Raw genomic sequence first — 15,275 nt, 5'->3', positions numbered from 1 at the left:
CAGACAGTTCAAGTGCAGGAGGTGACTTTTCAATATAATTCTGTGATATGTAACAGTGAGGGAGGGGCTAAACTGCACATTAACTTTCATCATGCTGATTAACGTTCATCAGAAATGTTTTCCTTTCTATTTCCGTTCCTGAATTGATCGAGATCTCTACTAACATGGGAGATGGATTTGCAAAACATTTTCACAAATACTACACAAATCTCAGAACACCAAAAAACAATTAAGATGACTCCATGTGAATATCTCCCTCTGATCTTAGATTTTTTCCTTCACAAAAGGATTGAAAAACTCTGCCTCTTTTGAAGTATAAAGCCACAAATGCAGTTTGTTTGCCTATGCTTCTGGTCCCCCATAAAGCAGCACACACAATTGCTGCAAAATCAGAAGGTCTGAGAAGTCATAGCCTATCATCTAACTGAAATCCTAGTCTAAAAGAAGAGTAACTTTGATACTACTGATGATCCCCTACCTATTGTTTTTAAGAAACAGGTCTCTTGAATTGTTTACTGACCAGTTTCCTCTGCTGGTACTTCACACTTCTATGCTAAGGAAGGAGGAAGAAGGTACAAGTAAAATGGTCTGCCTTCTTATTACAGACCTGTCTCGAAAATTAAGGGTTTTCAGAAAGGGAGGGGAAGTGTTTTTTGTTGTGTGTGCGTGTGAGGATTTGTTATTTCTGTTTTGGGTTTTGTTTTTTTTTGATTTTTTTTTTAATCATGACAGAAATTCATCAGAAAAGGCAAATCAATACACATTAAATGCCCCACTGGAATCTTTCTAGGGTATGAAAAAGAAATGCTCTAAAAATATCCACTGAAAGCATCAGCCGGAATATTGCTATGATGTGAGAGAAAAGCAGTGCTGCTTCCTTCCGTACATACCAGGCCTCTTTCAAGTACTTCTGTTTCTCTACAAAACTTGTAGCAGGATGTGGCTGAAACCCCCCTCAACTCTCCCCAACATAAACAGTGAGCTCTAGAAGAAAGAGTTGGTTGCTATCCAAGTTCTCTTGCAAAACATGTTTTGATTACTCTTTGGAATCGAGATTTCCCATGTATTCTGCTCAATCATTCAAAGTATTAAAGCCAAGGGCATGTCAATTGGTATTTCAGGGCACTTATTCACCCAATGAACATTAACAGAAATGTGAAGGAGGGATGTTGGGCCATGGCAGTTTCAACAGATATATCTTCAAAGTAAGAATCACTGTAGTGCAGACAAACTCCCTGCCATACCAGCCTAATACTGAAGAGCACTGGGGTTTTGAAAGGAAGGGGCAAAAAATCCAGAGCAGATAGTTGTAGGGCTAGTTTGCACACAAGGAGTCTACCTTGAAGGCCCCCTGTGAATAATTTATCTCAACCTTTGAAGCACAAGACTTTGTATCTCTTTCAAACTTTCTTCTTCTTAATGGCTGAAGATAGTGCTAACAAAAAAGAACAGCCAAGCAGAAAGAGATTTACAAAAACAATGGCTGGAGTAAGCTGGGAATAATTAGGAGCAGACTCACTAAGGAATCCCTAAAGTTTAAGACTACACATGCAGAAGAGTGTTCATACACTTCCCCTCCCACAGACTCTTTACACACAAAAAGGAGGGTCAGAACCAAAGCAGCTGCAAGAAAACCTTGCTGTTTTCTTAACAGATTAAAAACACATTAGTGCGATAGTTAAATCAGAAAGATCCTTTAGCTCATTATAGAACAGGCATCATAGTACTGAGAGTCTTCTAGGTTTTTGGTTTTTATTATTAAAGAAAACTTACAAGTTCTGCGAGGGTGAGTCAGCAGCAGGAATGCACAGATACTTCACTCCCTGTGTAAAGAAGCAGAAAGGAATGAGAAGAAAACATCAAGACAAATATATTTGTCAGCTACTAGTGTACGAGTTCTATTTCAGACTGGTGCAGTTTTATTGACTTTGAGGAAGGTGTACCATTATTCAGATAAGTAGAGATCATCTCTATGCAGCCACATTTTAAAACTGTTTTTGCTTCTCCTTTGTTGTTAAAACACTATCATATAGCTTAGTCATGCTTGCCCCAAAGTCCACGAACAAGCTTTTAAAAACAAAAGCATCTTTACTAAGAGCGTAAACCTCTTATTCAAAATCTAATATTTTTCACATTTCTAGTACCACTAAGTTGCACCTTCTGCTGTCTTTTGCTTTCTCAGAACAGATGCTAAAACTGAAAACTGTGAAAAGTGACTTCTTTTAATTCTATGCAATCATTTTTCCTTACCTAGTTTACAAATCAAAATGAAAAGCAACAGGAGTTTATCTTTTTGAGGAGAGGGTGGGTTGGGGGGAGGACTTTAAGAAGAACAACTAAAACTCAGGCTTTTCTTGCATAGTCAGCCTCACTTTCTTAGTCACCTATCATAATGAGTTACATGATCAATTACAGAAGTTAGATAATCAGTTCTGATATGTTAAAAGTGTAACAGGGTATATTTAAAACAACACTATGATCATATACTACTTCTTTCCATTGTCAATGTTCATTTTAGTTTTCCTTTTTCCCCCTCCAAAGCTTATTTTGCTCCTATGACTGTTCAGAAAAAATGCTTCTGAAAAAAGCATATTCAGCTGACAGCCCAACATAAAAAGCACCTTAGTTTATCTCTCTGTAACAATGCAAATCTCCTTCATAAGCAATCATGTTCAAACACTGACACACATGGCAAATCACACATCCTGCCTACAAGCTACTCCTCAAGTAATGTTTGCCAACAAGCCAAAATGTAACACGCCTCTATAAGGCATTTCATTTGCCATTTAGGGGAGGAGGAAGGTGAATAAACTCACCGTTCAACTACGATGGCTACCAGAGGCAGCATCTTCTCAAATACTACCTTTGGTTGGTTGGGTCAGAATGCCCTCTTTACTCTCTCTCTCTCTATACATGCTTCATTACTTCACTTGCCATCTACAAGGAGTAATAACTCCTTTCATAAAAGGCCCTGATCTCTGGTACCACGACAAACCATCCTTCTAACCCTCTGTAAGAGGCATGAACTTCATCACTGTGCCTGAAGGGATATCTCTTCTCTCACCTCTTTACCAGCACTTAATGGACCAACCATTTTCTCAGCTTGCCAGAATGAGAGCCTGCCCTGTTTCCTTCATCCTTTGCCAGACCATCTCTAGCATATTACAATCAGAGCAAAGACACTTGCTGTCTACGACTGTCTGGTTCAGGGAATGCACAGCCACAGCATGGAAGGTTTTGCAGACAGACACTGAGTGTGGAGATGGGGACATGGCTGTCCCTGACAAGAGAGAAGGCACCACCAGGCTGATGCCAAACCAGCATACAGAGCATGGGGCAAATGCAGCAGAGGGGAAAGAGATAGGAAGGAAGTCAGCTAACAAACTGAAGCAGCTTGCTGCCGGAGGGAACCACATCAGCAGGTGACAGTCCCTCTGGTCCCACACCAGGATAAAGGTAGTCTGCTGTGGCACACCAGGATAGCTCCACAGCACAGCACTAAACCCATTTGTTTAGAAATAGGATGTAGCAATAGTCTATAAACTGACAGACTGCTGAGCCAATGATAATTATGTTATGATAATTACAATAATTATCTTCTTGCATGATGCATCTGAGAGGTTTATCTTTGACATTAGTATCACTTCAAGTGAGTCACTCCAGTAGAATTGGGGCCTGTGACCTGAAAGTAGATTTACATGCTCTTCTTTCCCCCACCCCTCTGGACAACTCCATGCCATTAATTTTGCACCACCAAGAGAAAACATAGGTAGAAGACAAGTTAACTCCAGTGTCTACTACAGGGCAAAATGTTCACTCTTGCAATCTATGCTAATTCAAGTTGTTTCACAGATTTCAGAAGCTATGGAACGTGTTGAGTGCTTTTCACAGAGCAAGTGCAGAGGGGCTTTCAGATCATGTTCACTTTAAAAGCAGAAGTAGCACCAGCACAACTTTAAGACCTAAAAGGTTCTTTTTTTGTCATGGTTGGCTAGTTCCCACTACCACAAAGCAAGCATGAAACTAGCATATGAGAGACCACATACGGTACTGAATGGCTCATCCAGAGCCTGATCCTGGAGGTCTTCAGCACCTACAACTTCCAGCAAAGCCCACAGCATGCCTTTTATTACTGTGCTCACAAATGCTCAGCATCAGACTGTTAGCCCAATTAATAAAGATTCTCAAACAGGAATTGATTAAAGTTATTGGAATTTGGTACTTCAACCAATCTATGTCACCTGAATGGTGTTTTTGGAAAGCTGTGGTGATGGACTCCTCCCTGTGAGGAAATAATCACACACTCAACTCAGAAATAGTTAGAGGTGGGATCTCAAAAGTACTGTGCAATGACCTAACCCTACCCCCACAAAAATCAACAGTGAAACTCTCAGTGACTTTGACCCGAACAGTTTGGCCAGACTTCGTAACTCCTGAGGATCCCACCCTATCAAGTTTTGCTTCTCTCTCTCTCTTAAGTCAACTCTCATTCATCATAATTGGATAATTAAAATACAGTAACTGGACAGAATTGTATGGGACAGGTATTTTGAAGTGAGATCCCAGGGATATATTCTATGTAGAGATTCATATTTTGCTTGCTAGAATTAGCTTTTCCTCATACATATTGGATACTTTTTCTTTCTTTCAAGATACTGGCAATAGAAGCTGCTTAATTACTGAACTCTGTTGTCTGTGACCATTTCTGTAAAATCTACCCAAGATCATAATGTTCTTTGTATATTTCTGCCCCAAGACACTGTTGTCCTTCCTGTACACATACCCTGCAGAGAACATCTAAGAATTGTCCCAAAGGGACCTCTCATCAGAGCAGAACAGTTTATGTCAACGGAAGAAGTAAATACTGTCAGATCTGCAAGATTTTAAATGGGCTGCTAGCATGCAAGAATGATACAGGCATCACTGTTTTAGTATCTAGCAGAGTTCGCTTGCCATTCTAAAACTGCACAGAATGAGATACATGCAGGCAACTGAAACACAGTCACCAAGACAGAATAAAAAAAATGTTGAATAAGCCAAAACAAAAGAATGTTGAAAAGTTGAGTAGATAAGCTCCCTGTGAAATTTTCAACAGGCTCTCAATTGGTATCTAATCTGTACTTTGATTCAAGAAGCTTTACTGCTCGTAAATGGAACGCCCAAGGTTGAATTAAAATGCCACGTTAATTAACATGGGAAGACAAAATACAAAATTGATGTCAACTGCATGGGTGTCTTTTCATTTTATTTAATAAAAAGGAATACAGTTGTACCCCTTAGGAACAAAACAATTCCCTAAAAGTTATTCAGGGGAGAGGAGAAGGGGACAAAAGAAAACAGGTATTGTACTACTTCAACTTACACACTCCTAGTTCAAATCAAAGCTCCTAGATCAATGAGAGACGGTGAACATGGCTTGCTTCATCTCTCAATTCGTTACTACTCTCCACTTGTTACTTTTAAATCATTGCTCACACTCCTTTCTGCAATCATCTTGTTCTAGAAACATCTACTCTCCATGCATACGCTTTCTAAACTTTCTCCTTATTATTCATTCAATGATCCTAATTGATGCCCTAATCAATTAGCAATTCTGTTTGTTTTGGTGCATATAAAGCATTAAGAGTACAAAATCAATATAATAAAACATCATTTACTTTTCAGTTTTCTGTTTCAACAAAGTAACCACCAAAACTAGATTTCTGTCTCTCTTAGGCCCTGAAACTAAATGCTACAGTTAAATCGATACAGTGAGAGCTAACAAAACTAGAGCAAGTATTCTGATTTCAAGATTGTCAATGTTGAAACAAGCGAGAGTTTAGTAAAATTTCTAAAATTCACTGTTATTTAAGAAACAATGACTACACACTTGCACAATTTCATCACAGATTCTAGAACCAAGCCAGTACTGCTACAATGAAAGTTGAGGTACTGAGGAAAAAGTTTAGGTACACATACATATATGCAGAGGTTTTATGCTAAAGTTTAAAAGCTATTAACAGAATTGGAAGCATTTTCAAGTTCCTAATTACAGATGCCTATCTACTAGGATTGGAAACTGAACAGTTATTTCATTCATTTGGAAAAGTCATTAAGATTATAAAAGATCCTTCTAATCTCATTAGTTTCAAAAAAACCAATCATACTTTGGTTATTAAATTCAGTAATTCACATGAACTCAAAGAGTAACAATCCAATCCAAACAGTCCATTTCTATTTCACTCACTTAGAGCTTACAGAAACAGACTCCAGCTACATTTTAACTAAACGTGTAAAAATTGGCATTTAGGTTTTCATAGTTGAACACAAAGCATTTTGTAGTAGCAGAATGACACAGCTACATGAACTACACGTTGTATAACGGGTCAATGACTGAGAACGGGATCTCTAAAGAGCACACAGAAATTTGATCTCACAATACCAAGAATAATTTCAACTCCAAAGAGGATGAGGTTCAAAGAACAGTGCTGTGAAAGAAATGCAGCAGCTATATGGACATACTGTTCCATTACTATGATCAACAACATGCTGGAGTCATTAAGAATGATGCTCAATTTAACTGCACTCTAAATCATACTATCATTCAGTTTATGTTATATAAAAAACATTGGACAGGTTTTTAAACTTTGACTACTATAGCAAAACTAATTTCAGGAAAATATGAGGAGGGGCTATAAACCGTACTCATTATTTCATATTTAGTGGGGTTTTAAAGTAGTGTTTTCACAGACGTACTTCAGAACGTTGTCCCCTTCACTGTTGCATATTTATCATTCCAGTCACTAATGAGCACAGGAAACCTTATCTAGAGGTTAGGATGTTGGGGCAGGCGAGGGGAGAGAGAACCTCAAATTACAAAATTTGTACTCTCCTAGGGGGATTAAAAAAAATCAAAAATACTTTAAAAAGAGCAGGATTATATTTTTGGCATTAAGCCTCTCTATTTAAATATATGTAAAGATACTATCAACGACTTCCAAGAATTTTTTTTTTAAACCTAAAACCTTAAACTTAAATTTGTGAACCCAGATGCAAATAGAAAACCTCCAGCACCTGGCAAGTTCTTTCAGGTTAGTCAAAAACCATGTGTTAATTTGAGTCGTCACATCAACAGATGAGGACAAGAGGACTTATTTTCGTTTAGGGGCATTTCAGCAAAAAAGCTAAAGTGGGAAACAGCCAGCACAAAGCTTCCTCAAGCCAAACCAACAAGAGTTTACCAAGAGTTCTGTCCAGTAATGCACTAAACTGAACTTGCTAAACTGAAAACCATTCAACCGTTTGTTTGTCCTTTCAGTTACTTTCTGTAACAATCATTGGTGTTGATTTAATGACTCACAGAAAACACATTTGTGTTTCAGAAAAAAAAACACAACCACTAATTGACTTTAGTGAAGAACACTCAGGTTTGGTTTTGAAAAAAATATTATAAATGAATGAAATTGAAATTGCATGAAGAATGTGAACGATTGAAAGTGGAAAGCCCCTGTAATAAAATTCATGAATTTAGTTTGTGTTATCTGTTATCTTGAATAATACAATAGCTTTTACAAGACATGTTATTTGCAAGGTATTTGTTCATGGTATTCTTTAGTAGTCTCAATTACACTTTTGAAAGTCCATGTCATTAAGGCTGGAAAGTGCCAAACACAAACAAACAGTATCCTATTAAAGCCCTGCACCTCTTCTTCCCCATTCTCCAAATCCCCCTTTCTAAAACCCTAACATGAGGGAATGTTTAAAAGTTAAGCCTTTTTACTTACACGAAGAACTGCATATATTACTTTTAATTCTAACCTTGAATTCTAACTTAGCTCATCTAGGGGAATGGGAAGCAGGAGAAAACATTAATAAGTTTACAATAAAATGGATTTTGTCTCCTTCAGGACACACTAAAAGCATTCACAGGGCTACATACTGCAATTAGGAGGAAGGATCTTGTTAATCTGCCTCGACTAGACAGTGTATCCAATCCTTCAGGCATGTCAGGATGAATTTATCTAACGTGAGCAGCACCTATCACATTTGGTCACTAACCCTAAAAAGGATCTCCGAGTACTACAATAAATTAATGTACCCAAGTTGTCCCTGTCTTTCAGGGATTACTGGTACTCCATCATTACATCTCTGCAATATGTTCACATTACAGACACAGTAATACCCTATATCTACTGTTTGCAAAATGGATCAGAAGGTTTGTCCTGTTCTGGTCAATGCGGTAGCCAACTAATTAGTAATATCAGTTCAGGCTTTTGCTGGTCTAAAAATCCCTCGTACAAGCAACTCACCATTGAAAGCTTCAAGTGTTCCTTGTCCTCTCTTCCCACCCATCCCCCACTGAAGGAATGTGCTTCCCTCAAAACAACTAGCATTAGCTGAGCAAACTGAACAAACTAATAGAGCGCATCATCATAGCAGCTTCTGCCAAGAATAACTCATAGTGAAGGCCTGGTCTGACACAGCTTTAAAAGCGACTTTGTGGAAGTCTCTTGAAGGCTTCTTAGAGGGCCACCAAAGTTACTTTTGAAAAATTAGTCAGAGCTCCCAATTTCACTAGCAGAGCCAAAGCCAGACAGGACAATACTACACAGAATCCTCTGGCACTGCCGTACCTGAAAGAAAAATGGTAGCCATTTTGCTCAGCATGGGCTTCTGAAACATCTCATCAGGGGAAACTCTTACCATGAAAAGGCAATGAAACATGCAAGAAAGTGAAGTTTTTGATTAAAAGGGGTACTCTTGTATGTGTCCTCTTGACTGTAGCCTAATGGCTGAAAACTGACAATTTCCAATACTGGTGATATAAGAACATAGTGCAAGTGTGCCTTGACTTGAACTAACAGTTTGCAGAGCTGATCTATATATATAATAGTATTGACTTTGTGAAGTGATATTTGCATCTCTGATTTTGAATGCTGCCTTGCCATTTTGGTCTTTAATAGTTCCTGTAAGTATCTGGCCTAGATACAAAAGCCAGCAGAACCTGTGCAGAGAATATGCTGTCCAGACATACCCAAAACAGATGACTTTCTCATCATGTCATCAAGATGCAATTTGTTTATATGAATGTCCTCCTACAGCTCAAGGCTTCTGTATGCTATCCTGCATAGAAACAGTTTTAACAGACTGGATGGAGGTTCTCACTGAGCAGCATCGGTCCACAATTAGTGTACTCTCACAAAAAAAAGGGGGGGGGGGAAGAGAAAAGCACGTCTGATTGGTTTCCTAGTATTTCCCTATTTAGCTACATCTGGTCAAGCAGTGGTATGCTTTTGAGTCCAGGAAAATGCTTTCTGGGTTGGTTTCTGTGTGGTGATATTCATTTGGATTTTAGAACCAAAGATGTAGGCACTAAGAAAGCCTTCAGCACTTCCAGTTATACCAGTTAGGGGTGACAGGAATTTCTTCTTTCACTTGAGCCCAGGGTTTTCCCCCCGACTCCTCACCACCACCAAAAAAAATAAAGAATGGAACCATCCAGAATGTGCAGCCATGATAGAGAAAGAAACTACAACAAACTGGTGATGGACGGATAGAAGTAGAGGACTGAAAAGTTTTCACTTCAGAGTTTCAGTAAAAGTCCTTCAGAAGTAAACCTCATCAGGTTTTTAAGTGTTAACAGCAGAAAGCCTTGCATGCAAAAGCAATCATGTCCAGCTAAAACTGAACTTAGATTTGCAATATCCCGCCATGCTTCAAAAGTGAGAATTCAGATCTTCATGGAAGCTGATATGAATACATTATCCATAGGAGGTCTGTAGGCCTTGACCACTTGATTTGGAAACATTTCTTGGCTTTTGATAAATGTTTAGCCACTTAGCTCTCCCATTTCCTCCTAAGGTCTGTTAAAAAAAAAAAAAATGGTTTGTAATTCTGAGACTTGATTCAACACCTTCCCTATTGATTTCCCCAGCTGTAACTGTCTCATCCTTAATACTTAGTAAAATAGACATATTACAGCATTCAGCATAAAAAACTGATACAAAGAAGTTATACAGCTTCTCTGTAACATTCTTATTTTTCTACAACTCCTATTCTTCACACTTACTTACTGGTTCTGTTCCAATTGCAGCATATTTTTGTTGGTTCTATTCTTCTCTATTAACACATTTAGCTTTTGATTGGAGGAACATGAAAGATTGTTCTTAAAGATTCAACAGAAAGATTTTTTAGCTTTGCTCTTCCCTTTCCCGTGAGGTCAGTTTCTCAGAGACTGAGTATTTGAAACCATACTTCTGCTCTGATTGAAATTTTAAAATGTGCAAGGAAAAATTAATTTGGGATCCAACTTCCTTATAAGATGACCTGGCCTATTAAGTTTTTTTAATTTCAAAGATATAGTTAAATTAAGTTATTCTGACTGCACAAGCTAACAAATTAGTCAAGAAAGACACCTAGTTCAGTTAGCAATGAGGTCTTCCCTACCTCCGCCATCATCCACCTACCTCAAATCTCCAGGTAGTTATCAATTCAGATGAAGGGAGAAGGAAACCACTATTCTGGAGACAATGTGTACCAAATTAAGACACTGTTAAGTGTATCACAACACTTAAGGAAATAAAAGAATAACTGTCCTTTGCAGGTGCTCTGCTAACTAAAAAATGAAGAAAACAGCCATATAACCTAAAAAATGAATACAAATAGCTAGAGGAAAAGAAGAGTATCACAAATTATTTTCTCAGCAAAGAGAAGACATTAGTGAAACTTTCAAACAATTCTGTGCAGTGCTTTTAGGTTACCCTTTTTGTTGAAGAAGAAATCCAGCAAACCACAGGACTTGGAAGAGAAACATCTGCATAAATCAGTATCACTTGCTGGTATAGCAAGGCTTGCACAGGGAAACAGACTAAACTGGCTATACACATGAAATGGAGATATCTAAAACTTAAGACAGGTTTGGTGCTAGGTAGAGAGCAAGAGGACCATACCCCATCCTCCTCCAATTCAAAAAAGCATGTGCTTTGGTGGGATTTCAAAACAACCCACTTACACTTTATCTGAATGACTTTAATTGAAACTGCTATGGTATATCCTTTCCTCATCAAAAAACACACAAAAAAAAAACAAAACAAATATTCTCTAGCAACAGAAAGCACAGAAACAAACTTCACATGCATATAGGAGCTGAATACACGCAAAAGCCTACTCTTAACGAAGTTTGTTGCAAACAGAGTGAACACGAGAAAACATTTGTAGCAGCACAGGAAGGTTCAGGTGAACTCTTGCTGATTTAAGACCCAAATCACTGCGATTGTTATGGTGTCTCCAAGATGAGCGCAGCATACAAAGCCTCCTGTGATGCAGCAGTGGTCAGTCTGACAGTGCTATAAACAAATGTCACAGGACTCTATAGCACAGAGAGCTGGTAAAATTCATATATCAGGTTAAACCTCTGGTGCCAGTCCAGAGCAACAAAACTACTAACAACTGACAAATGTGTGGTGGCCCATGTGAAAGAAGCTGGTAGTTTTAGCTTACTTCCTGATGGACAGCTGTCTACAATACACACAGTCACCACAACTGGCAGCTTAATTGAAAAGCCTCAGATAGACCAAGGACCAAAAGCTCTGAATGTAGAACACAAGGCTCTGAGATCACTATCTGCAGCCTTACTTGAATTAACTCCCTACACAAAAAGAGAGAGAGGTTAGGGGCAGGGGGCACGGATATGACAGGGAGAATTAAGGATGCTGCAAGCCCAGCTGCTGCACACTGCTGTCCAGCAGAGCGTATGCTACCAAGGAAGGGACGCACCTGTGCTTAAGTAGTTGCACAATCCATACCAAAATCTTACCTGGTTTGGGCTAACATCCACCTCTGAGTATCATACCCTGGGACAGGGTTAAGTGCCAGGAAAGCCTACAGAGAAACAGCCTTAATTTCAATGGACCTTTAATCAAACACCTTGTAAACAAGATTTGCCTTTATCTCCTTCACTCAGATCAAGTGGCACAAAATTTCATAGACTCAGACTTAATAGTGCAGAATAACTTAATACGCATAAAGGCTCATGTGGTATTATTTTGCTCTGTGTGTTGCAGGACAGTAGCAAGCTGGGTTTGTTGTATTTTGTATCCTCTGATATCTTTTCAAAAGATATGCCAGGTAGAGAACACTAAGCTTGTCAGGAATGTCTCTATAGACTTTTTTCCCAGCTTTTATGAGATATCCCTAAGAGCAATAGCTGCACAGGCAATCAAAACAAAAGCTTTAATTGGCCTAGCTGTTTTTCCTTGAAGCAATAGTTTGTCTGTAGACAGGGGGAAGAATTGCTCAGGATTAGTTTAGCACTTCCCACATCGTCTGTGGGTTCTGACTGACTGCACCTGACTGGCTCTGCTGACTGTGCCAGCTTCATTAGGATATCAGAATACCACAACAGTCAGACCTATCTTTGGGCCTCCATTCCCAATAGCTGTTCATTCTGATTTTAAAGAGAGTTTTACCAAGAGATCCAACAGGTCACTGCTAGTTATATAATTATTTAAAGCACACTCTCAGATATCTGTTTTCCCATCTACCCTCCACTGTTTCTCACATTCTGAATAGAGATTTCAAGATCTGAACTAGCTGAGACAGATTAGAAAGCAGGTGGCAAGACACCTGATTTTTCTCTTGTATATGGCTTTTGTGTGGATTTATAAAACATCTGGGACCATTCCATGAGCAGCTGTCCAAAGCACTCTGGAAAAGCCAACTTGATCCAACAAAGCCATTACCTCCATGCCTGTATAACAACAGGCATAATGCTGTTGAACATCACTTTACTCAGGGGATGGCTTCTGTGCATTTGAAGTAACAAATGCTCCATACTGCATGCAGTTCTTTTTCTTGGACACGCTACTAGTTGTGTACAGTTCTTCTGATGGAGTTATACACATAGATCTTTAAACTACAGAATGCTTACGTAAGTGGTTAAGATACTGTATAGTAGTGCAGTACTCAACTGGAATTAGAATCATAGAATGATAAGGTTGGAAAGGACCTCTGGAGATCATCTAGTCCAACCCTCAGCGTAGCCTAAACGGTGATTGAACCCACGACTTTGGCATTAGTAGCACCACGCTCTAACCAACTGAGCTAAACCTGCCCCCACTGACAGCCTTAGGATTCTTTTTGAATATAAATTACTATCAGGTTTGCTATTATTAAAGGACAAGTTTCCCTGAAACAATTTATACAAAAAGAACTAAGGGGCAATTTTGCGAGACAGTTAGTCCAGATTTTGGCAAATTCCTTCTAGTCTAAATAAGTCTTATAAAACAATTCTTTCCCTTGTACTTAATGAAGACTGCCAATGCCTAAACGTATAAAGTCTTATACCCAGCTTGAAAGTTAGCAATAGCTTCCCAAGCCCAGCCTTTGCTTACAAGCAACCTATAAATCACAAGTCCATAAGGACTTGTAAGTGATCACTATGATCATCTTTTGAAATAAATTTCCAGTGAAAATATTCTTATTCAATTATTTTTTCCTCAACACACGCACACACACACTTTGAAAATCAAACCAATGTAACAACTATTTTTTGCAGAACTCTTCAATCATTTTCTTGTAAGTTGATAAGCTATGAGGAATAAAAACAACATATTTTCAAATACTGCAGCATACAAAACAGAGGAAAGGATACATTTTAAAAGGTACTGTGAATATCATAAATGCAATCAGGGAAAAACAGTAGCACCACACAAGCAGAGAGAGGCAATACCATAAGTGATAAAAATGGATGATATTTTTTACAGCCTGTAGCAAGTTAGTGTTCACCACAAGCAATGAAAGCAAATTTCAGTATACGAGTATTGTTCCTACACAATATGGACAATGAAACTAGATTGGTCAGCCTCATTTTCTACCCAATGTTATCAGAAGTAATGACGTGCTGCATCAGAAGTATTATTGCAGCAAAACAAAGAATCAGATTTTGAAGTTTCAATATCAACAAAGAAGATGTGGCTAATTTGTAACCTCTTTGACAACCATATTCCTTTGTTTCCTCACACCGTCAAAAAATGCCAAATTCACTCCAACAATGTATTATTTAAACTGTTGAGATTCTGAATCTAAAAATGCTTACTTGTCATGTGTTAAAGAAAAAGCTTTGTTTAATGAAATATTTGCAGCATTTTTTACAGGTTATCTAGGAAATACTTAAGATAAAATATTGTTATCAAAAGACAAACATAACTACTGCAATTCAAGAAAATATAGCTTTTTAGAGGTGATCAATGTTCATGTAAATGTGTGTATTTAAATATATATACACACATACATATACATCCACAAACAGGGAACTTCTGACAAAATGGTCTCACGTCACAGCAGTTCCATGATTAAAGGTCAGAATAATAAACACCTGAACAAAAATGTAAGCCCCTAATTTCTACTACAGAAATCTGGTGGAAAGATGAAGACTGAGATCCAGAGAAGCATTCCCATGTGACTTTAATGGACTTGAGAACAGACCCCAAGCATACACAGGGTGTAAACAAACCTAACTACAAACTGGAAAAGATGTAAATAACAAAGGAATTAACACAACATAATAGATGCTTTCTAAGTCCATGTTCCTCAACAGAAGCGTTTAGTTGCAAGTAAACACTGCAGTAAGACCACAAATAATAAGGCAATTAATAATAATTAATTCAGCTTCCAGACAAATGGAACTTGCAATCTCTCCTCAGCTTAAAAAAAAAAGGGGGGGGGGGAGAAAGTATTAACACTTGTTTTCTACATCACTGGCACATAAAGGAGTATGTTCCATGCATAGCTGGAGAAATATTCTTTTTATTAGTAGGGGGTGAACTGAGCAATCCCATCCTCACACCAGCCACTACTGTTCCCACGCCACAGTAACTTTTGAGAGACTGCATCATAAACCAGACTGGGAAACTGATCTAAGCAAATATAATCTTTTATGCTTTTTGCAGGGGGTGGCTAGAGGAAGAAATAGTGACTTAGTTATATTTAACCCAGACCAACTCTGTCCACCATGCAACCCCACAAACAGATGCACCGCCACAAGTGAGGGGGTGGTGTGTGGGCTGCCAAAACTACCACCACTACCAAAAGAAACTCTGATCTGAAGCTGCAGCTGAACTAGGCCATAACTAGTCTTCCTTCCTTTCTAATCATAATAATAAAATAAAGCAAGTATCTATTTTAAAGAACAATACTCCAGAGAAAACATACGCAGAAGACACCCAAATTACATTTCCCTTAGTCAATGCAACTGTATACTACTTCAACTAAGAGTAGACTTTAAATTCAGTATGTTT

At 38.3% G+C, this 15,275-nt stretch overlaps 1 protein-coding gene across 3 annotated transcripts in view; it reads right to left on the bottom strand.

Annotated features, from left to right (window-relative positions):
- Positions 1–15,275, bottom strand: part of DUSP22 (dual specificity phosphatase 22) — a 43,064-nt gene that overhangs the window by 12,363 nt on the left and 15,426 nt on the right. For 2 of the 3 annotated variants that reach the window (XM_062570036.1, XM_062570037.1), the window contains exon 4: positions 1,774–1,823. The exons of the other annotated variant lie outside the window; for it this stretch is intronic. In XM_062570036.1, coding sequence (XP_062426020.1) covers positions 1,774–1,823 — 50 coding nt within the window. The remainder of the gene's footprint in view (positions 1–1,773; positions 1,824–15,275) is intronic. 3 annotated transcript variants of the gene reach the window in all.

The sequence above is a fragment of the Rhea pennata genome, chromosome 2 (assembly GCF_028389875.1).
Source record: "Rhea pennata isolate bPtePen1 chromosome 2, bPtePen1.pri, whole genome shotgun sequence".
Taxonomy (NCBI): domain Eukaryota; kingdom Metazoa; phylum Chordata; class Aves; order Rheiformes; family Rheidae; genus Rhea; species Rhea pennata.
Note: the sequence above shows the minus strand (reverse complement) of the source record. Positions and strands in the feature narration are given on the sequence as shown.